The sequence below is a fragment of the Dendrobates tinctorius genome, unplaced genomic scaffold (assembly GCF_039654945.1).
Source record: "Dendrobates tinctorius isolate UK_male_01 unplaced genomic scaffold, ASM3965494v1 ptg000236l, whole genome shotgun sequence".
NCBI classification, from domain to species: Eukaryota; Metazoa; Chordata; class Amphibia; order Anura; family Dendrobatidae; genus Dendrobates; species Dendrobates tinctorius.
In genome coordinates this window covers 2,239,695-2,263,254 of record NW_027361903.1, presented here as the reverse complement: position 1 = coordinate 2,263,254, position 23,560 = coordinate 2,239,695, and the positions used below count along the sequence as shown (strand labels likewise).

The 23,560-nt window shown below is 50.6% G+C and overlaps 1 protein-coding gene across 3 annotated transcripts in view; it reads right to left on the bottom strand.

Moving 5' to 3' along the window:
* Positions 1 to 23,560, bottom strand: part of GFRA1 (GDNF family receptor alpha 1) — a 251,851-nt gene that overhangs the window by 164,741 nt on the left and 63,550 nt on the right. For all 3 annotated transcript variants that reach the window (XM_073556582.1, XM_073556581.1, XM_073556583.1), the window contains one exon: positions 10,926 to 11,009. In XM_073556582.1, the coding sequence (XP_073412683.1) occupies positions 10,926 to 11,009 (84 nt within the window). The remainder of the gene's footprint in view (positions 1 to 10,925; positions 11,010 to 23,560) is intronic.

Sequence of the window (23,560 nt, the reverse complement as noted above, 5' to 3'; positions counted from 1 at the left end):
TGTCTCCAGTCTTCTCTGTGGTTCCTCTTTCAGGCAATGCCCGTCCTCAGAGGATCTACAGACCCAGCAGATGACAGCTTTGTGTATGAAGATGATGGACGGTGAGCTCTGACATGGATCGTTACGGAGTGAGAGCGATGCTCCTGAGGCACGGCGCCCGGTAACGCAATATCTCGTGAACTTTACACCACTTTCTCCAGTTTCCTCCTCCATTAATTTCTCCATCCAGATGTCTGTTACTCATATCATATCCAGGAACAATACAGATTCGTGTAACATAAGACGGAATATGAGCACAAGAAGTCTGCAGGAAATTGATTTCTCCATAGGGAAGGTCACTGTGTCCTCTGCATCTTGCATCTTGGAGTGGCCTGATTGCCCCCTATGTCTAAACCTGAGACCTTACACAGTGATACACCAGCTATACACGTGCATGCTCACACGTGCATGCTCATCTTGTCATCTGGATATAAACCCTTCATGGAAAGCCGTGTACTAGTGATGAGCGAGCGTGCTCGGATAAGGTGCTTTAAGGTGTTATCTGAGTATGCTCGAGTGCTAATAGGGTATCCTTGGCGGGCTCTAATACTAGGTTTCAGTCGCCGTGGCTGCAGGTCTCGACACACGCAGGGATTGTCTGTTTGGTAGCGACAAACAAACATCAGCTAGATGTAAATTCCTCATCAGTGTCCATCCACTTGCTGTCAGTGACACCTTTTTTTTTTTTTTTTGAAAACCCGCCGTAATGCAGTCTGAGATTTACAGCTGTGGGGTTGTTACAATGTATCAATGTAATTAAGTGACTATAGGAAAGCCAAGCAGCTTAGCTTACAAAAGATTGTATGCACTGATACACTGTAACAAAAGCAGCACAGTCACTAGAGTTCAAAAAAAGATTTGTTTTGCTCTGATCGGACGTTCAGTCCAGGTTTTTGTGGCACTGACCGAAGGACAATATTAAAGGATTTTTCCAGCAATGGCAGTTTTTCTCTTACAGAGCCCAGTATCTGCACGACTGCTGGTAATACACAGCACAAGCCCAACATGAAGCTGCTTGTTCCTTTGTATCTTTTTTCATCTCCTTTGTGCATCCAGTGTCACAGGGCTGAAAGGGCGGCATTAACCCCATCTGCTAAACCCCCACTTCCAGCAGCACCCTGCTCCTCCTCAGTGCTGCAGGCCCCTCGCTATGCTCCACTCTGTGTTTGTCGGTAAGGAGTGGAAAGATCTGAACATGGACGAGGTCGCCATGAGCCGCTGTGCGACCAGTATTCATTACTAGTTACAAACTGCACATTTCATAGGTGCATCTGCTTTCGGGACCTAGTCTGGGGTCACACGAGAGTTGGATTGATTATGGTGAAGAAACTCTGATCAGAGTCTGATCTGAGTGTCACCTTAACGTGCGCGACTATGTCAGATGAGAGCATCGTATCACAGGTGGGGAGAGGACGGAGAACCTAATTTCTCCATTGTCTGTGTCAAGATAAACTGATAACATCCGAGTGCAGTCCGATGTTTTACACCCACCCATAGATTTGAAAGGGTGAGCGTGATCAGAGTCTTGCAGCATGCTGTGATTTTATTCTTATGACGAATAGCCAAAAGAAAAAACGCAGATGAGAACTGCCCTAGAGTCTAACACTGGGCCGAGGGCTATCCGATAGCACATTAGATAGAACTCGGCCATGTTACACTCCAGTGTGAACGGGCCCCTAGGGAGGCACTGGATACTAATGCAGCTGATGTCAGTGGGATCTTTGGCATAACATAGCTGAGCTGTGCTACACCCCAGCTGTCAGGTTGTATCACACGCTCCACCATCATCGTGAGAACTACTCCCGTGGCATTGGGCGCATCAGTAGGTGGCTATAACAGTAAATCAGCGCAGAGTTTACAATGGAGGATATTGGCACATGAGTAGTTCTGTCTGTGCAGAAAGCTAGGAGCACATTACCACCTTGGGAATATCCCGTGAACTCCTGTGGTGGCCTACTCGGCCCACCATCCTGGAAACGGCTTGTGCCATCTACACAGGTGGTAAGGCCGGCCTCACGCCACAACAACATGACATCGTGGGGCCGAGGAGGGGCGCGACGGTAGAGAGGAGCGAATTTGTTCAGATTTGGTTCCGAATACGATCGGCGTAGAATATCATCTTTGCAATATTCATTGAACACAGCCGATCGTCATTAGAGTCAATGGGAGAAGAACTTACCGAATATGTTCAGAACCGATCAAAAAAGAAACATTCGGCTCGAATATGGCAAAATTAGATTCGGGGCCAAAACCAAAACAAATTCGCTGATCTCTACGCGAGGGGTCCAGGAGAAGGATGCCAGCTGCCAATGTGAAAGATGTTTGGCCTGACCAGCACAGCGCAAGACTAACAGAAATATTCCTAGAACAACTGACAGCAAGGAATTAGGAATTCATAGCCAAAGTGGCATAAAGTTACGCCCTCATGAATCAACAGAAAAATTGGGAATTTATTCTAAGTTTTATTATTTTGCTCCTGAGCAAAGTGGAATATTTACTGAGGCAAGTAGCCCCTCCCCCAGCAGTCACGTGATCACTGATAGCACTGCCCCAGCGGAGCCGTAGACCGTACACAGCCTTCCTGTGGATTTCCCTTATGCTGAGTGCGGCATCCGTAGGTGGAGATGAATCTTCATGACCTGATATTTGCTCAGAAACGTTTAACACAACACGGCAGGACTGTGTTCCGACTTTTTACTTTGTATCGGTCGTACCTCCGATGTAAAAGCTTCTTTTATCTGCTTGTAACGATCTCGGATAAAACCTAATTATACGGTTATTAAGACAACGCCTGGATCCGCGGCAAGTAAAACCCCTGGCACCATCTGGAAGAATACGAAGCGCGCCCCTTCCAGCAGTCTCTTTATCTTCGCCCAGCCTGGCAGTGCCCGCACCTCCAAGGCTTTCAAGTTTGTGCCAAATCCGCCGGCTGACAGTTGTAGCACAGACTATGAATTTATTACCGTCACCCAAAGAATACTTTCCTTGGCTTTGAGCCCTGTAGATCGGCGCCAAAAACAATCCCAGCGCTCAGCAACAATGAAACAACTTCTGGGCACATGACGGCGATTAGATCATTATACTGCAGGGATAAAAGAAAGGCCCCTTCCCCCCCGTCCACTGCCGGGACCCCTCAGTCACCTCTGTGCTGTCCCAACACCTCCATTCAGAAAACGAAAGAAACTATCAGGAGCAGAGGATATGATACCGGCACCAGGACCTCGGAGCAGAACTCTACCGCAGCCCGGATTCACAACCGGATAAACAATCGCCTTCTGAAAAACATTTGAAAGTGTCTGCGGCTTTTTACAGGGTGTCAGATTAAAGGAAGTTTACGGCTCCCACACTGACAGCCGCTCCGCTCCTCTGATCCATATTTAATGCGCGTCGGTCTTCATTCATACACAGAATGAGGAAGAAATATGAGATAATTAATACAGAGTGGAAGTTTATCCCCCGCACCGCGGCTCCCCCGATATTACCCGCGGCCCTCCACAAACTGTGTATACAACCCAGATCTACTGGAGCCACGACTGCAGCCGCCACGGAGCAGCACACACACCCCCTGCGGACTGTAGCCAGCCGCCACGGAGCAGCACACACACCGCCTGCGGACTGCAGCCGCCACGGAGCAGCACACACACCGCCTGCGCTCTGCAGCCGCCACGGAGCAGCACACACACCGCCTGCGCTCTGCAGCCGCCACGGAGCAGCACACACACCCCCTGCGCTCTGCAGCCGCCACGGAGCAGCACACACACTGCTTGAGGACTGCAGCCGCCACGGAGCAGCACACACACCGCCTGCGGACTGCCACCGCCACGGAGCAGCACACACACCACCTCCGGCTGCAGCCGCCACGGAGCAGCACACACACCACCTGCAGACTTCAGCCACCATGGAGCAGCACTCACACCGCCTGCGGACTGCAGCCACCACGGAGCAGCACACACACCACCTGCGGACTGAAGCTGCCACTACGTAGGTGCATACTATGACTCCCTGTTATCAGCCATTACTGGGGGAGGTGACAGTCGGATGGGGATTAGATTCTTCTGCCTCTGGAGTGGAGCTGACATGCTTTGCGGCATTATTTGCACCATTGTCCTGTTTTTCCTTTCCATGATGTGATGGATAATTCTGGATAATAATCTATACCTGACGCCTCGTGTTGCTGATTGTATCGGCTTTGCATCCAGCATGTTCTTGGTCTCTGATGCAGATACATTGTATCCATCTTGCAGTTCCATTCTTTTGTATAGGTTCCAGTAAAGGGTTAACTAGAGCGGCTCGGATACTATGTATCTGCAGCTGGAGCTCAGATATATGGCTGTGTACATGGGGAGATTTTAATAATGCACAAGTGTCATAAAATCTACAAGGAGCAAAAAAAATATTGTTTTACTGATCCTTCTGAAGCAAATCTGCCGTTCAAGCCGCAAAGTGAAATGTGATTAGAGCGTCGGCGGCTCCTGTCCCGGGATGTGATTTTATTATTTTTAGAAATGTATCTTTCATATTTTTATATTAAGTCATCAGCTCCATACAAATCCCATTACAAGAACCTGACACCGGCGGAGGCTGAGAGAAGCCGGGGACGCGTCGCCATACGGAGGCCGGGCCGGATTTCCATATCGTCTGCTTTTCTCTCGCAGGTGTCTGCACATAGCTCGCTTTCCATGGATTTGTACTGATGGTGCAGACAGCTCTGTGCTCGATACTGAACTGATTAATGGCGACTAATGATGGAGTTTTCCCTGCTCATCATCACACTGAACCCCAAACCTACAGAATCCCACAGGTGACTGTCTCACACGGCGACACTCATGGGGCATTATATTTCAAGATGGGGCGGCCGCTGCTGGCAATGTGTCCTAGCTGACGCTATACCGTCCTGCCGCACCATCTGTGCCTTTATTTTACTTCATTTTTTGCATTGCACATGTGGGGGGCGCTGGCTGCTGCCATCTTGGCTTTGCGACTGCCCCCTTTCTATCCTGAAGCTCAGGAGAATTGGCGCAGTGTGGGGTCCGGGCCCTGTTAGGTCGCCTTGTCCTGACAGATGGGATCACACAATGTACGACCCTCCACACTCACCATGGCCCCGATTCAGGGAGGCCGGCGTTGTGTATTAATGAGGGGAAGCAGGAATAAGTTGCTCTCCATTCATTCATCTTCGGAGTAAGAAACGCCATCAGTTTTGATGAATTTGACACTGAGCTGCCCAAGAGGCCAAAATCCCCAACATTTTTGTGCAACCTTGCGCTTACAAATTTGTTGCAAATTTTTACAGCAGAATGGCGTAAATGTTTTGATGAATCAGGGCCCATGTTTATATCCATTGCTCCCCGGACAAGGCAGGTATTCTGCGCCACCCAATCAGCACGCCCCGTGCCCCTTCCACTATAATGAACCCCTTTATTTCACTTCTGATTATGTAATAACTAGGTGGTGGCCCGATTCTAACGTCCCGTCCGGCGCCTCCCCTGCTGGTGAGAGCTTACAATCTACAATGAGGTGGGGGAGATACAGAGGACAGGGGTGTATTCACAATGGTGTATGTACAATGAAGGTCCGACCATCTTGAGGGATGGATGGAGATAGTGAATGGGCTACTCACGCACACTTACACCTACCGTAGAATGACTGTGATTAGGGAACGTGATTGGCCGCTCTGAACAAAATGTCTTTTGAGGGAGCGCCTAACACTATGCAAATTGTGGATAGTCCTAATTTCTTGGGGTAGAGCATTCCAGAGCAGGCAGTGTGAGTCCATAGCAGCGCGGGGGAAGTCTTGGAGTCGGGAGTGGGAGGTGCGGATTAGTGCAGAGGTTAGTCAAAAGTCGTTTGCAGAGCGCAGCGATCGGTTAAGCCGATAGACAGAAATGAGGGAGGAGATGTAAGGGGGTGCCGCACTGTGGAGAGCTTTGTGGGTGAGAACAAGTACTTTGAATTGGATCCTATAATGAATGGGCAGCCAGTGTAAGGACTGGCGAAGAGCGGACGCGTCCGAGTACCGATTAGCCAGATGGACAACCCTAGCTGCTGCACTAAGTATGAACTGGAGAGGGGATAGTCGAGTAACGGGGAGGCCAATTAATAGAGCGTTGCAGTAGTCCAGGCGGGAGTGGATGAATGCTACAGTGAGAGTTTTTGTTGTTCTCATGATGAGAAAAGGGCAGAAACACCACACTACACCACGGGCTGCTGCCGCTTCACTGTTTGGTTCGTCTTTGCACTACAGTCACAGCAGAGGTTGCTGCATATTCACTTTGCTTTCTTTAGAGCTGCTGCCTTGTTTTCTGCATGCTCCCTTAAAGCCTGACATGTGGTACAGCAATGGGGGTCACAACAAGGCCTTGAATCTTATTAAGCAACTCACACAAGTGCAGGGAACCCCACTTACTACATAAGGCGCCTTAGAAGTAAATGTAACACTGTAACATTCCTTGTAATGTCTCATAACACATGGAGGACAAGAAGCGCACAACGAAATCTAGTGTTGGACAACAAGCATTTGTGGGCGCAATTTTTCCAAGTGCTGCATTCCTTGCAGCTCTTTAGCGGTGGTTGGTGAGATCACAGGTGTCTTTCATATGAAGGGTACATGCCTTCACCAGACTGCAGTAATTACCAATACATCAGAGTCATCACATTTTATAGGTTACTCCTGATTATTGAGGTGCCAGTTACTTTATCTCAGGCAGTAGTCAGACTGATGTTTGTGCAATTTTTTAGGCAGAATTTTCCACTCGCAGGGATCATTTGCCTCTATAGGAATAACCGGAGCCGCCATTTATATTGGAGGATCAAAATACTGGGATGTTTTCTACTTCGGGCAACATCTAGGTCTATTTTCACTGTTATTGTCCTGCTTTGGGCTCATACAGAGAACACGTGAGCGCTTTTGTTCTTTCTCCCAATGTTCACATTATTGTATGACACATAGACGGGACGTGCTAATCTCTGGCCCCGCACCCCTCATCCTGCACTTTGTATGGCCTGGTTTGGCATGCACTGTATTACGGGTGCCCTTCCTCTCTTTATGCAGATGAGATTAGTAAGCGTGCGTCGTCCGTGGCGAGGTATAAATAACGGATGATTAGTTTATTATCTGATGACAGGTAAAGCTGATTTACTCCACGCTCTGCACCATTCATCACCGCGCCGGCTCTGTTTTTGCGCGGCGTTCCGTATTAGCATCCTACAAACAATGCCGACCACACTGAGCTTTTCATCAAGGAGACCGACATCCCATTTACATGGAAACGCAATGCTTTTAATTTAATTGGTTTTCATGGCGCCGACTGTGTGGTGGGATCCCTGAGGATAGCGGAGAGACGAACCGCAGCGTGCACCAAGTTCAAAGATTTCTCTTCAGCCACCCAATGCGAGAAGAAATGGATTGTGCGGAAACAATCGGCCGCTCGCTCGTCACCACAGACCAAATAAAAGGAGCAAAATCCTCCACGTCTGCACCAGGGAGACAGTGAGATCAGAACCTAACATGAGGGGTCAAGGATGGCTTCCAGCAGACAACGCACCGTCAGGGGACTGGCCAACATGTGCTCATCAACAAAGGGTAATAGGTCAGAAGACGATGGCAGCGCCAACTCCAGGCCAGTCGGGTATACAGTGCAGTCACTTATCTCCCATACACCTGCCTCATAATTAGGGGTGGGGGTCAGGCTGCTTCCCCAGCCCTGCAGGCAGCAGAATTACCCCACGCTGCCATACTGGAGCATGCATCTGAGGTCTCTAGTAGGGAGACATTTCACAGATGGGTTCTGTCATTCTCATTATGTCACATCTCCGGGGACGCCTGGTTCAGAGACCCCTTTTCCTCTGCCCTATAAGGCCATGTTAGGACTCCTGATGGGGGAGGATTAGTGATCGGAGTAGGATTGCTCCCCACCCAGAGCAACTCTGCAGGCATCACAGAAGCAGCTCTTCATGTTGCCGGGTACCCCCTATTCCTGCCGTTCTCGGGGGGGGGGGGGGGGGGGGGAAATCTCTCTATGGACTCACACTGCCTGCTCGGATTGCGAACTTTGCCTTACTTGGGTTAATTGCTCGAACAGCAACTTCTTAAAGGGTTAAATTTCATGTGCCACAGGAGGGATCGAATGATGGCTGCAGCGTCTGAACCAGGAGAGGTGGAAACATTACAGAGCTGCATAGAGTCACGATATAGCCCTGACCGAGCAGGACAGTGGGACATCTCCCCCAAAGCAGAACTGTCCTGTTTGATCCTGCAGTATATCTCTCCTCTCTGTCACCTATTTATACAGCCTATCTTACTGTATTTCCCTCCTCTCAGGCCTCTTTATACAGCCCATAGCGCAATCTATATCTCTCCTTTCTGTCACCTTCATATAGCTCATCCTACAGTATATCCCTCCTCTCAGTACCCTTTATACAGCCCATAGCGCAGTATGTCTCTCTTTTCGGTCACCTTTATATAGCTCATCCTGTGGTATATCTCTCCTTTCTGTCACCTGTATACAGCCCATCCTGCAGTATATCTCTCCTCTCAGTCCCCTGTATACAGCCCACAGCACATCTCTCCTTTCTGTCACCTTCATATAGCTCATCCTACAGAATATCCCTCCTCTCAGTACCCTTTATACAGCCCATAGCGCAGTATGTCTCTCTTTTCGGTCACCTTTATATAGCTCATCCTGTGGTATATCTCTCCTTTCTGTCACCTGTACACAGCCCATCCTGCAGTATATCTCTCCTCTCAGTCCCCTGTATACAGCCCACAGCACATCTCTCCTTTCTGTCACCTTCATATAGCTCATCCTACAGTATATCCCTCCTCTCAGTACCCTTTATACAGCCCATAGCGCAGTATGTCTCTCTTTTCGGTCACCTTTATATAGCTCATCCTGTGGTATATCTCTCCTTTCTGTCACCTGTACACAGCCCATCCTGCAGTATATCTGTCCTCTCAGTCTCCTGTATACAGCCGACAGCACAGTATATCTCTCCTTTCTGTCACCTTCATATAGCTCATCCTACAGAATATCCCTCCTCTCAGTACCCTTTATACAGCCCATAGCGCAGTATGTTTCTCTTTTCGGTCACCTTTATATAGCTCATCCTGTGGTATATCTCTCCTTTCTGTCACCTGTATACAGCCCATCCTGCAGTATATCTCTCCTCTCAGTCCCCTGTATACAGCCCACAGCACATCTCTCCTTTCTGTCACCTTCATATAGCTCATCCTACAGTATATCCCTCCTCTCAGTACCCTTTATACAGCCCATAGCGCAGTAGGGCCCCAAACTACAGGATGATATCAATGCCAACTGAGGTGTAAATAGAGCCTGGAAGGGCATCCTTAGGGGACATGTGCAAAATGTCTCAGATTTAAAAGTACGTAAGTGTACTTTATAAGACCACATTAAGATTTGAGGAATAACCCTTTAAGATGACTCTATTCCTGGCTGTATGGTCACCACACTGACAAAAGTGCTGGATGGGAAAGTAAAGGATGAGCTACAAACATTCCAGGACACAAATAGATACTACACGGAGTGCAGCAGATTCTCAGCTAGTGCACCAAGAGCGGATGATTTACAATTACTAAAGTGACGGCAGCAGACACATAACCCGTGGGGGAAGACTCTAGATCTCTGCACAGAGGGAGAACAATTCCTGGCCAAGTGCACCGAGAGAGGAAGATTCCCAACCGTTGCCCAGAGGCGGACGATTCCTGACTAGAGATGGGCAGCAGACCCCTGGATGTTTGGGTCCGGTGGGTTCGCTGAACAGTTAAAAAAAAGTTTGGGTTCGGGAACCAGAACAGTACCTGGTCCCGGACCCCATTCACTTGAATGGGGGGGACTCAAACATCCAGTGTTTGACACGCTGTTATGTGCATGACAGCGCGACAAACGGTGCTTCTGATCGATGGTAAAATCACTACCACCGGTCACGGTATTTCTCCCTGTGAACTCTCTGAGCCTAGCGCTGCACCGTAAGACTTTTCCTCACTGTGCTAGCGGTGATCTCAACGAGGTCACCGCAGCTCAGGGGCCTGGCTAGGAACACAGCCTCAGTGAGATGTGGTAACCTTGATAAGGTCACCACTGCTCATTGATGCTGCGCTCGCAGCAACTCCATCCTTAGTGGTTCTTAGCCTGGCACCGTCCAGGTTGAAACTGTTTATCCACGGACATGGATTACGACATGGGACAAAACGACGGACAGGTGAGGGATATTGTTGTTTTTTATTTTAGTTTTATTACAGGAGACCATGGCTTCAGTGGAATGGGTGTTAGGCGGGTATAGCTATACAATATTTTTAAATAAAAATGGAAAAGGTTGGGTTCTTTATTTCAAATAAAGGACTTTATTCTGGCTGTGTCTTTATTTATAATATAACTATAGGATTAGTAATTAATGTGTTTCTTATAGACACCTCTCCATTACTAAGCCGTGGGCTTGATGTAACCAGACAATACAAAGGTGACATCAACCCCACAGATATTACCCCACTTGTCACTGCCACAGGGCAAATGGGAAGAGCTGGAAAAAAGTGCCTTTTCTGGGGGGGCTATGGGCTGCTATTTTTATGCTGGAGGAGGGGGGCAATGTCCAGCCTGAGAATACCAGCAACCAGTTGTCTGCTTTAGCTTGGCTGGTTGTCAAAATTGAGGGTGACCCCACATCATTTTTTGAAATAATTTTAAAAAACGGCGTGGGTACCCCTCTCTTATCGATAACTAGCCTAGCTAAAGATGACAGCTGAGTGTTGCAACCCGCAGCTATCAATTTTGCCTCCACAGATGAGATCAGATGTAACATGCGTTACTGAAGCAGATGAGAGTCTCTCCAGTAGACGGTTCTGCCACACAGTCAGCTCTGCCACTTCTTACCTGATAAACTAGAATCCATTTTAAAGATGTCGGCAAGTCGGTTATTAACGGGCTCGTAGGGTGAATCCTCCAGAAGCTCATTACCTACAGGAAACAGAGGAAAAATGAACATTATGTGGCTATCAGTTAACAAGTGACGCAAAGTATTGGAAGGATAGCAGCATGATATGTGCAGATATTAGTTATACAGTGACAATGTATCAGAAAATAGCAGCATTATACAGTGGGTACGGAAAGTGTTCAGACCCCTTTAAAGTTTTCACACTTAGTTTCATTGCAGCCATTTGGCAAATTCAAAAAAGTTCATTTTTTTCTCATTAATGTACACTCTGCACCCCATCTGAAAAATGTAAAAAAAGAAAAACTGAAATATCACATGGTCATAACTATGTGAGGGTGTGGTGGTCCTGCTCTAAGACATCTGTTGTGAAGCGTGGACCCCGAGCCATCTATATACATGTGTCATTTTAATCTTGCCTGTGATGATAATGAGGCGTCTCTGTATTAATGTCTACAGATGTACATGAGGACAGAGAAGCCCACGCAGGTGGATGTGGGGGGCACATACTTTCTCCATATTAATGTCTATGGATGTAGATGAGGACAGAGAAGCCTCCGGAGGTGGATGTGGGGGGCACATACTTTCTCCAATTTTGTGAGATGCACCTGCACATTTGGTGCAGCTTCCTGTGACCCTTTTGGTGTACCTTGTAATTTACCTTACTCAGTTTTTCCCACCACCTGGTATGGGCCTTGCCACTTGGCTAGGAACTTGCTCTCCACCGTGGGGATAATTACTAGCACACAGTCCCCGGGCTGGAACTGCTTCAGCCTTGCTGATCGGATGTATACCCTTGCCTGTGCCTTCTGTTCATGGAGAAGATGTTCCTTCATGATAGGCATCACGTGTGCCATCCTCTCCTGCAACTGGGCGACATGCTCAATGATGCTCTGGTGTGGCGTGACCTCGGCTTCCCAGGTTTCCTTGGCAATGTCCAGGAGCACTCACGGATATCGATCGTACAGGAGCGACTTCTCTGATGGTAAAGAGTAGAAATGGATGGAGATAGTCCCAGTCTTGACCATACTTCTCAATAACCTTCTTGAGCATGTACATCAAGGTTTTATGGAAGCGTTCCACCAGGTCATCAGTCTGTGGATGGTAAACTGAGGTTCTCAGCTGGGAAATCTGGAGGACTTTACACAGCTCCCTCAACACTTTGCTCATAAAAGGGGGCTCCCTGGTCCGTCCAAACTTTCTTTGGTTGGCTCGTCCCAGAAAAGATATGGACAGGCTCCCGGGCGATACTCTTAGCCAAAAAAATTCCTTGGTGGCAACGCTACAGGGTACCTGGTCGCATAGTCCATGACCACTAGAATGTACTGATGGCCCTGTGCAGATTTAACTAGGGGACCTACTAGATCCATGGCAGTCCTCTCAAAGGGGACCTCTATCATGGGCAATGGGACTAATGGGCTTCTGAAGTGAGAATTAGGAGCGGTTATCTGATAGATGGGGCAGGACCTACAATAATTTAGGATCTCCCGGTAACATCCTAGCCAATAAAACCTCCACATTACTTTCTCCCGAGTTTTCTCCACCCCAGATATCCCTCCAAAACATGCAAACGGGCCATGTCTAAAACCCTCCGTGGTTAGGGTCCCAGAACTAACGGCTGCTTCACTATCTCACTTCCCCTCAGTTTGGACACCCAATACAACAAATCACCATTGACTGCAAAGTGAGGGAACCTGGTGTCAGCCCCCAGCTCTTGAGCAACCCAATTACATACGGTTAACATTTGCCTCCTTTAATGTAAGATCTCTAAGTTGAGCAGTCCCAAAGTTCTCTTCGGGCACTTCTAACTGAGGGAAGAGGCTCCTCTGTCACCGCCTCGTCCTCCTCTCCAGCGAGGACACATAGGGGGAACTCCTTCATCTTTACTTTGGAGGGAGCCTCTTCCAGAAGGACCTGGATTTTGTCCGGGACACTCTGTACAGCCCCTTTCTGCCACGAGTTCCAAAATAGTGAAAAAAATTCCACCCCAGTATGACCGGATGTATTAAGTTTTTTACTACCCCAACCTAATGGGACTTAGTACCACAGTCAGTTCCCATGGTCACTCTGGCTACAGGGTAGTCCTTGGCTTCGCCTTGTATGCAAGAGACGCCCACAAACATATTAGGGATTAACTGGTGGGGAAGTGTAGCATTGTTTAGGGTCACTGGACTTCCAGAGTCCAAAAGTCCAAGAACCAGTACCCCATTGACGGACATGGCCAACACTGCAAGCTGGGTAGGCATAACAGGAGCAACGCCTGCCTAGGCTGCAGTCCATTGGTTGAGGGGACATATGACACTGGGCGTCTACGTGTCCAGGATTGTGACACCGCCAACAGACCATATCCTTATGAGCCTTAGAGGACCTCTCAGCGAGATCGGGATGACCCCCATTTGTGGTTCTAGCCACCCTCCGTGAGGAGCCTGCCCACCATTGGTTATTCCATTATGGGGAAGTGGCGATGTTTGGTTTCCCGAGTGATTTCTCAACAACCTGATATCTCTCCACCAGCCTAAACATGTCATCCGCATTCCGAGGGTCGCGTTGGGCAACCCAGGTCTGTATTTGCCTAGGAAGGAAGAGGACAAACCTGTCCGTCACTACACGCTCGACCATCTGGGCAGGGGTGGAGGTCTGTGGCTACAACCACTTTTGGACTAGGTGCAACAAATCAAACATTTGGGAGTGAGGGGGTTTAGCGCCAGCATATGCCCAGCGGCGGACATCGATACGCCCAGGCGTGAAGAGATTCTTGTCTTTAATCTGGCGTATTCTTTGGCATCCTGGAGGGATAAGTCATAATACGCCTTTTAAGGTTCTCTCGACAAATATGGCGCGAGCACCTCTGCCCACTGCTAGTGATAGTCATCACTGTGTTACATGTGAGGTTACATAGGACTGCAGGTGACCTCTACTGCATTATCAGTACTCACAGTCATCACTGTGTTTTCTGTGGCGTTACATAGGACTGCAGGTAACATCTACTACATTATCTGTACTCAGAGAGTCATCACTGTTATCTGGGGTGTTACCAGTGGCGTATCTAGGGGGGGCAGCCGGGGCAGTTGCCCCGGGCGCAGCCAGCAGGGGGGGCGCAGTTGGGCCGCCTAATGCAGCGGTCCGCAGTGTCCTCCCTGGTGGCTGCGTTCTTCCGCCCCCCCTGGCCTGGGAGTCGGAGGTTCTCTGTGTCAGCTGTCAAGCTGACAGCCGTCGCAGAGAAGGAGCGCGTGCCGGCTCCCACGGAGCAATTGCCAGTGAAATTGCAGCTCTGACCGCCGGGTCAGAGCGACGTTAGCAGCGTGATCAGGTCATGTGATCACGCTGCTGACGTCACTCCCCGGCGCCCAGAGAGAACCCTGGTGGTAAGTGTGCTCCACTGTGGAGCTGAAGAACCACCGAAGATGGGAGATGGGGGGGATTTGTAGAGGGGATGGGGATTAATGTGTGGGGGGATTTTGAGTGGTGATGGGGGTTGATGAGTGGGGATTGGGTTAATGTGTGGGGGGATTTGGAGGGGGGGGGCGCCGAACCGAATTCTTGCCCCGGGTGCTAGAAAGCCTAGATACGCCTCTGGGTGTTACATAGGACTGCAGGTGACCTCTACTGCATTTTCTGTACTCACAGAGTTATCACTGTGTAATATAGGGTGTTACATAGGACTGCAGGTAACATCTACTACATTATCTGTACTCAAAGAGTTATCACCGTGTTATCTGTGGTGTTACATAGGCCTGCAGTTTGATGAGGATCTGCACCCCTTTATATTGTGGGGGCCCTCTGGTGGTCCCGGGTGTCTCGTCATTAGTGCTTCTGGAGTTCTCACACTCGCTGGAGACAGTCCGCTCCTGCTGTCTCTGGGGCAGTGGTGGAGGTGTCTAATGAACGATGTTACGCTCTCTTCAGGCCCGGATTATTCAATACCATTGATTTTCTCCATGAACAGAGCAGACACTTGGAAGCAATGGGCCGCGCATTATCTCCACACTCACAAAATCCATTCTCCTTCCAGATGACTGAGCTGCAGCTCTGAAGGGGTTAAGTGCAGTTGGGTTTTATAACCCAGAAACATTACTTACTCCTGGTAACAGAATAGAGTGATGGATGATGGGTTGGCACTGATTACGGGGATGGAGCCATCATAAGACACCAGCACTGCTCCAATCCCCGGCCGGAATCAATGGCATAGGACTGGCTGGGCCGGACTGGGACTGAATGCCTCTCAGCTGGTGATGAACCACAAGTACCAGCAACCACCAAGACTGCCTGACACTGACCTGAGCCTCCATCTACGGGCCCGGGTACAGTATATACCGCATCCATCCATCTGCCTGGTGCCCTCCTAAATGTTATGCTGAGAGCTCCCTTCCTGGGGAGTTTACACACGAGACTGCAAGCTCTTCTGCCCAGGACGCACAGAGGGACTAACTGTGACCTCCCAGTTGTGAGGTCATGGGCAAAGAGATAATCGCACCGCGCCAATCACCTCAGCACCTCACAGCCGGGATACTCAGAGCTGCAATCACAATTCAACTGGTAGCTACTCAAAACAAGGCAGAAAAAAACACAACCAAGACAGCAGAGCTCCAATCCACTAATATAGGGGGCAACTGTCCTATATACAGTGACTCACCTGAGCCCGCGATACAGACGGCAATTCCTAGAACAGGCAGAATAGTGAGAGTGCAGCTCTGGGGTATAATACAGAATGTAACTCAGGATCAGTAATGTAATGTCTATACACAGAGACTGCACCAGCAGAATAGTGAGTGCAGCTCTGGACACACCCTGGAAGAGGAGGAGCGTCTGGGCTGAGCTCTGCAGGCTAGGCTTTTGCGAAGCTCCTGGGAAGGGAGGTTTTTCTTGCAAGGACTTTCCATCTGCCCCCTTCCCAGGAAAGAGGACTCTCCCTGGGACTGAGCGCCGGGGCTGTGCCCCTGGCTCCCACCCCCCGGCAAGCCAGCTGGGGGTGGGGGGCCTCATCCACCACCAGGAGGCCCAAGGCACAGCCAGCCAGTCCCAGGGATGGGGAAAAAGCGGACACCAGGGGGCCGCAAGGCTCCAGGGTCCGGGACCCCTGAAGTGAAGGCTGTGGCGGGCCATTCCCCCGGAGGTGCAGCAGCCGGCAGAGGTGAGGCGGGGCCCCCCCTTAACATCTGAGGCTCCAAGGTTGCGGAAGAGCAAGCTACCACCTACGCCTCCCGCATTCATGCCCACCTCTCCGAGTACGAGGAGGCCGGCAAGCAGCTCAGGAGACTCCGGGGGGAGTTGGAGGGAGCCCGGGTCATCAGTAAAAACAGGCTCCCTGCCTCAAAGAGAGCGGAGGTCACCGCCACAGTCAAGCGGCTGAAAGGGGAGATTCGGGCCCTGGAGGACCGGCGAAGTACCATCATGGCCGGCAGCGGCCCCTTCCAGGAAAAGCTTCAAAACGAGGACCGGTTCAGGGCCATGGCCGGTGGGTCTCCTGGAGGGTCAGGAGGCCCCATCCAGGTGGAGGAGAGCGAGGAGGAGGAAGAGCAGGGCAGCGCAGGGAGCGGTGCCAGTGGCCGTCCCTGCCCAGAGAGTACAGACGGGAAAGGACGACTGTGGTGCTTTGGACAAAAGAAAAAAAAGTGAGCTGGGGAAACCAGGAGCTGCTGCTCCCAGTCCCAGCCAGAGTAACATGCAGGCTAACATGGAGGCCCTTAAAGGAGCAGCAGCACTGTCCAGGCCAGACCAGGAGCACCGGGCAGCCAGAGAGGGCCCCCAGCAGGAGGGAGGGAGAACTGCGGGGAAAAAACTAATACAGTAAATAATGCAAGCACCATTTGTGTGCGTGATAGTGAGTATGAGAGCGGCGTGGATATTTTTGAAGAGATGTTTGCAGAGGTGAATGGAGATATGAGTGACATGGATGAGGGAGTGAGTGCGGGTGTGAATGAGTCTGAAAGTGCTGGAGGGAATGCCAATAATAAAAGAGTGAAAGGGAGAGTGAGTGGGCGGATAAATGAGGGTGCAAGCATGAGTGGTGGTGGGAGGGCTGGGCCGTTGCCCCCCCGGCCGCAAGACCCCAACATAGTTATGCGGGGGCCGCGGCGGGGGGGGTCTCCTCGCCTCCGGGCTCCAGGGACGGCGCTTTGCACCACCGTTTCCTGGAGGCCCTCAAAAAAGGAGAAAGGTCGATAGTGGTAGAGGGGAGGACAGTGGACTTGTCTTTCTGGATAGAGAGACACGGCCTTGCTGCCTTCCAAAACCAAAGGGAGGGAGGGACTGTTTGGTCTCTCCCCACAGCCGGGCAGGGGCCGCAAAGGAGGAATGTGGTCCGTCTTAGGTGGGGGGGCAGTGAAGCTGTCCACCTAGGAGCAAGGTGGTGGAGCTCCTCCTTAAGATGGGCTTCGGGGCGAATGACATCTTTGCCCTGATACATCCTTCGGCGTCCCGCTTCTTCGACGTCAGCTTTGTGCGGCCAGAGGGGCTTGAGCTCTTCTGGTCTAACTATGAGCTGGTGCGGGAACAGCCCGGATGGCGAGACTTCGCTGCGCAAGCGGTGTCTCGCCAAAATTCCGTCAAGCGAGTGACCGTGGTCACTTGTAACGAGTCACTTGCCGGAGTGGACATTATGACGTGGCTTTCCCGTTACGGGGAAGTCACCGAGGTCCCCAAAAAGAACAGGGACGAATTCGGCATCTGGTCGGGGGGCTGGACCTTCATGGTTAAACTGAAGGTTTCCGGCGGCACGGTCACCCACATCCCTTCCTCGGCGTTCCTGGGAAGGGACAGGATCCTGGTCTTCTACCAGGGGCAACCGAAGGTCTGCCACAAGTGCGGCGACCCCACTCACTTCAGCGCTAGCTGCAAGGTACAGAAATGTGCCTTGTGTGGTGGGGTAGGTCATCTGGCCGCCTCGTGTAAAGACATTCGGTGTCACTTGTGTGGTGACCTAGGTCACCCTCTCAGCCGCTGCCCTCGCTCCTTTTCTAATGCCGCTGCAGGCCCGGCAGGAGGAGTCCGTGAGGGAGAAACCTCTGGCGGCGCTCCTGCAGCTGTGGCAGGTGGTGGCAGAGGGGAAGGGGCTGAGGGACCGGTGAGGAAGGGCAATGCCAAGGTGAGGGGCCCAGCGTATGTGCGGAGGCAAGAAAAACGCCATGGGGGTGGGGGGCAGGTGAAGTCTCGGGCAACCGGGTCGATGCCTGCTCCTCCCTCCAGGCCCGTGGCAAAAGCCTCTGAGGTCCTGAGGGAGAGTGTGGTGAGAGAGGAGATCAGGAGGATGGAGAGGGAGGATAAAGCGGCTGACTCGGACGGGTCCTAACAGTATGAAAGTGTTGATGAGGAGGTCCAGGAGCAGCCTACAGCAGCGGGTGGCAAAAGCAAACGTGCCAATCATAACAAATCGGGGGGGGAAGAAGGCTGGCAAGCCTTCAAAATCTCCCCCGCCCCCGACCACCAGGGTGCGCACGGAAGGGCCCGCTGACCCCCCTCTGATTGATCTCTCCAACCGGTTCAGAGTCCTCGGAGACTCGGATGATGGGCCGCAAGACGAGGATGCTGGGCCGGGGGTACCACCGGAGGGTCCTTCGGGGGATGGTGGGGTCCGTCCCTCAGGGGGCAGTGTTCCTCCTGGGGGGGGGACAGACCTGGAACCCGGGGGCGAGGACACAACGGGAGCTTCCCTGAAAAGGAAGGTGTCCGATCCCTCCCCAGGTGGAGGTGATAGCAGTGGTAAGAAGTTGGCCATCCAACTTGATCACCCATGATGGCGGAACTCGTCCCGTTGACGCTGGCATCTATTAATGTTGCCAGCATAAAGTCAGATGCGGCTCACTTCACGGCCTTTGATTTTTTCTCCCGGATTGAGGCAGAAATTTTATTCTTGCAAGAGACCAGACTAACAGACATGGGGGCCATCTATAAAGCACGGAGGGAGTGGAGGTGCGGGCCCTCATACTGGTCTCTTGCGGCCGAGCCGTATAGCGGGGTGGCAGTCCTTTTTAAGACTGCAGCTGTTGAATGCCGACGGGTTACTGAGTTGGAAATGGGGAGGTGCCTGATCCTAGATGTCTTCATGAGGGGACAAGAGCTCCGGCTCATCAACATCTACGGCCCGCAGTACAAGTGGGACCGCAAATGTCTCTTCCTGAGGATCAAGCCCTTTCTTTTTACGAGCCGGCAGGTGGTCTTCGGTGGGGACTTCAACACCATTACGAGGTCCCATGACCGGGGGGGTCCCGGAGATCGCCTGGCTTATGATAGCGTCGCGTTGAATAGCATAGCCAGTGAAGCTTGCCTGGTGGATGTCCACATCCGGCACACCCCAGGTCATGGGGGTTTCACCTACCATAGGAGGACGCCATCTTTTCTGCTGTGTCCGCCGTTGAGGTGGAGTTCTCCGATCACTGTCTAATTTTCTTTTCTCTGAATGTTGCAGAGACTCCTCGGATGGGAAGAGGGCTGTGGAAGCTCAATTCGTCCCTGCTGGAAGAAGCGGAGGTGAGACAATCCTTCGAGGATTTTCTTCAGAGCCAGGTACCGCTGTTGGATCTCTGTAGTAGTAAGTCAGAGTGGTGGGAGATCTTCAAAAAGCGGGTGGCGGGGTTCTTCCGTCAGCTCTCGAGCCTCAGGAGTCTGAACAGGCACCGCTTGTACCAGGCCCTGGGGAGGAAACTCGAGCAGCTTGTCTCGACTGGAGGTGACCGTGAGGAAATCTCCAGAGTGAAATCTTTACTCAAGAGGTGTCAGTATGATAGACACACATCTTTGGTTTTTGAGAGGGACTTCGGGAAGTACCGCTCGCCCGACCCTTACAGAAACTGTAAGATGTCAGTGAATTGTAAGATGGTAACAGGACTGATCGACAGTACGAGGTCCCTGAACAGATCCAAATCATGGATCCTGGAGGTGGTCAGATCCTTCTACTCACACCTCTTGGAGAAGAAAGATCTGGATCGGGACGGGATGTCGGCTTTCCTGGCTGAAACCGTCCCTGAGCCAGGGGGTGATCCCTCTCTTGGTGTTTTGGCAGAAGAAATCAGGGAAGAGGAAGTGAGACTGGCCATTGATGGGCTTCGGCCCAAGAAATCGCCAGGTCCGGATGGCTTAACATCCGAGTTCTATAAGACTTTTAGGGACTCCTTGGTCCCCCTCTTGACAGGGGTATTTAATGAGTGTCTCTCCTCGGGCACTCTTCCAGACTCAATGAGGAAGTCAGCTCTCATTATTCTGTCAAAGGGTAAGGATCCGTCCCGTATCAAGAATTGGCGTCCCATAGCGCTTCTCGATACGGACCGGAAGGTTCTGGCCAAGGTGCTGTTTAATCGGCTGGTGAAGTTTGCACCCCGGCTCCTTTCAGGGGCCCAGCATTGCTCTGTTCCAGGTCGCAGTACTTTTAGTGTTCGCGATCGATCCCATCCTAAGGAGGGTAGATCGTGGACCGTTGGCGGGAGTCGGGATGGACCAGGCGGGCTCTGGGTCCTCTCTGAGGGTGGTGGCGTACGCCGATGATGTTTCCCTTTTCGTGTCATGTCGGATGTAGTGCGCTACTCGGAGGCATCCGGGTCCATGATCAACCGGGATAAGTGTGAAAGTCTCTGGCTGGGAGGGGGAGATCCCAGGTTTGATCTCCCGGACACCCTTCCAGGGCCCCAGGCCACCGCCAAAATTCTAGGCATCGAATTTGGCCCCGGGGATTACCCCCAGCAAAATTGGGAGGGCAGACTTAAGATCGCCGCCCAAAAGGTGGACCAATGGAAGGGTTGGTCTTTAACCCTGAGGGAAAGGGTTGCCCTGGCTAAAGGCTTTCTGCTACCTTTATTAATATACCTGGGCAGTGTGTGCATCTTGCCGGAACCTCTCTGGACACGGGTCTATAGCCTGTTCTTCCAATTGTTATGGGGGAATAGGCTTAACCTAATCAAGAGGGAGGTTACACACCGTACGAGGAGACTAGGCGGGTTGGGTATGGTCAACCCGGTGGTGTTTCTAGTAAACACCTTTCTTAAGACTAACATCTCCAACCTATGGCTAGAGAGGGCTCCTCTGTGGGTAGTCTCCTGCAAGGGTTGGCTTTGGCCTTTCTTCCAGGAATGGGAGACAGGAGGGCATGTGAAGGACCTACGCACACCTCATGGGCATCTCCCGGCTTACGCTACCCCGGTTCTAAAGGTGATCCGCCGGTGGGGTCTGGGAATGTGGGAAGTCAGGACCATGTCGAGGCAATGCCTTGACAGGAGGGTCCTGTTGACCCATTTCCAGAAGCCCCTGGCCCTTAAGGATTGCCCAGGCCGGGATCTGGAGGTCGGGCTGGGGCTTTTAAATTCTAAGCGGATCCCCATGAAGTTTTGGGACTTGACCTGGCTTTGCTTCCACGGGAGGCTGTATGTAAAGGATAACTTGAAGTGCAGGAAATCCGATGATCGGGGTTGTCCCCGTGAGGAGTGTGGCGACGTGCTGGAAAGCATGGAGCACTTCCTGCTTCAGTGTCCCTTTAATGCAGAGGTGTACAACAGGGTGGGTGCTTCCATACGTTGGCCGCGGCTGGCGTCCCTCTCCTACGCTGAGTGGGCCTATGGAGCGTTCAGATCCCTGGGTGGCCGGGACCCGTGCACTTTATTCCTAGTCAGTGTAGTGGTTAGGTTCTACACTTGGAATGCACGGTGCCTAGTTTCGACGCAGAAAAAAACCCTCCCAAGGGATGAGGTGGTAGGAAACATCTTGGGTGACCTGGTGAAGGTCCGTTCTTTGGAGTTCGAAAGGTTGGGTGTGAGGAAGGCCTCTTGGCTTTGGAGAGGCCTCTCCTTTTAAAAACGCATTCAAGGGAGAGCTAGCTCCGTGTGAATGAGGGTAGGGATAGCTTAAGTTTCACTGGGTGTGTTAGGGACAGAAGTAGGGGCAGATAAGGACAGGGAGGGACAGGCACTGAGGGACAGATAGAGAGTTAGTTATGTTAACCCCTTCATGACCCAGCCTATTTTGACCTTAATGACCTGGCCATTTTTTGCAATTCTCACCAGTGTCCCTTTATGAGGTAATAACTCTGGAACGCTTCAACGCATCCTAGCGATTCTGAGATTGTTTTTTCGTGACATATTGGGCTTCATGTTAGTGGTAAATTTAGGTCGATAATTTTTGCGTTTATTTGTGAAAAAAATCAGAAATTTGGTGAAAATTTTGAAAGTTTCGCAATTTTCAAATTTTGAATTTTTATTCTGTTAAACTAGAGAGTTATGTGACACAAAATAGTTACTAAATAACATTTCCCACATGTCTACTTTACATCAGCACAATTTTGGAAGCAAAATATTTTTTTGTTAGGAAGTTATAACACTGCAGTTACTGCAGCATCGGCCATGGCTGGATTGTAATATTTCATCAATTTTCATTGATGAAATATTACTATCGCTCTGATTGGCTGTTTCACTTTTAACAGCCAATCAGAGCGATCGTAGCCACGTGGGGGCGAAGCCACGCCCCCTGTGGTGAATTACAAAGCCCCCTGTATCTGCGGGTCAGGTGACCTTTCATTGACCCCGGTCACCCGACCCGCAGGGGGGCTTTGAATTCATGACACAGGGTATGCGTCATAGGTCGGATTGGCACCGACTTTCATGACGCATACGCTGTGTCACAGGTCGGGAAGGGGTTAAGAGAGTAGGGACAGTTTTAGTTTTAAGGGACAGGGTGAATGAGTTAGTGAGGGACGGGGCCTTTTTTACTCCCATTTCCTGGTGGTGAGCTACTGCATGGCACACCTAGATTTTTGTTTTGAGATAAAGGCAAAATGGATATTGGGCTTGCAGGCACTGATCTTGGGTCTGCAAAGGAAAGCGTGTGGTGGCAAGCCAAAACAAATATGGTAATAATGTTATGTGGTGTATATGTAGATAATATATATTGTATATTTGTATTATTTTTGCGTATTATGCATATGTACATATTTTCTTTTGTTTTAATTAGGAGTGCATGGGAGGGTGTAGTGAGGTTGGGAGGGGGGTGAGAATGGGAAAAGAGGACCTTTATCCGAAGAGACAGTGGATGGACAAATCGTGGAAAGGAAAAGAAGAATGGACCACGTGGTAAATAGCATAGGTTTTGGGTGGAGCCGGGTTAGGGTTTTCCTCTTGGAGCATAAACTGTTGTTGCCAAGAGATAGATGTGACTATGTTTTTTTTTTTTAAGGCAGAAGGGCCGGAATATGGTTCTTTTTTCTTTATTACTTGTATATAGGTATGGGTACAGAGTGCGAATGGAGTGTGAAAGGGTGTGCGTAGGGGAGGAATGTGTTATATCGGGGTTTCTTTATTTTAAGTTGTATAGGGGTGGAGGGATTCTGCTGGGGCCCTCTAGGCTGGAAAGCCTGGGGGATCAGGTAAAATTGCGAGTTTTGCGCAAATATTTATGTCGGGAGCATTGTTTGTCTGCTATGTATTGTGTTTTGTATTATGTAGTCTGTTATGTGTTTTTGATACTTTTATAATAAAAAAAGAGCTACAGGATGTAACTCAGGATCAGTAATGTAATGTATGTACACAGTGACTGCACCAGCAGAATAGTGAGTGCAGCTCTGGGGTATAATATAGGATGTAACTCAGGATCAGTAATGTAA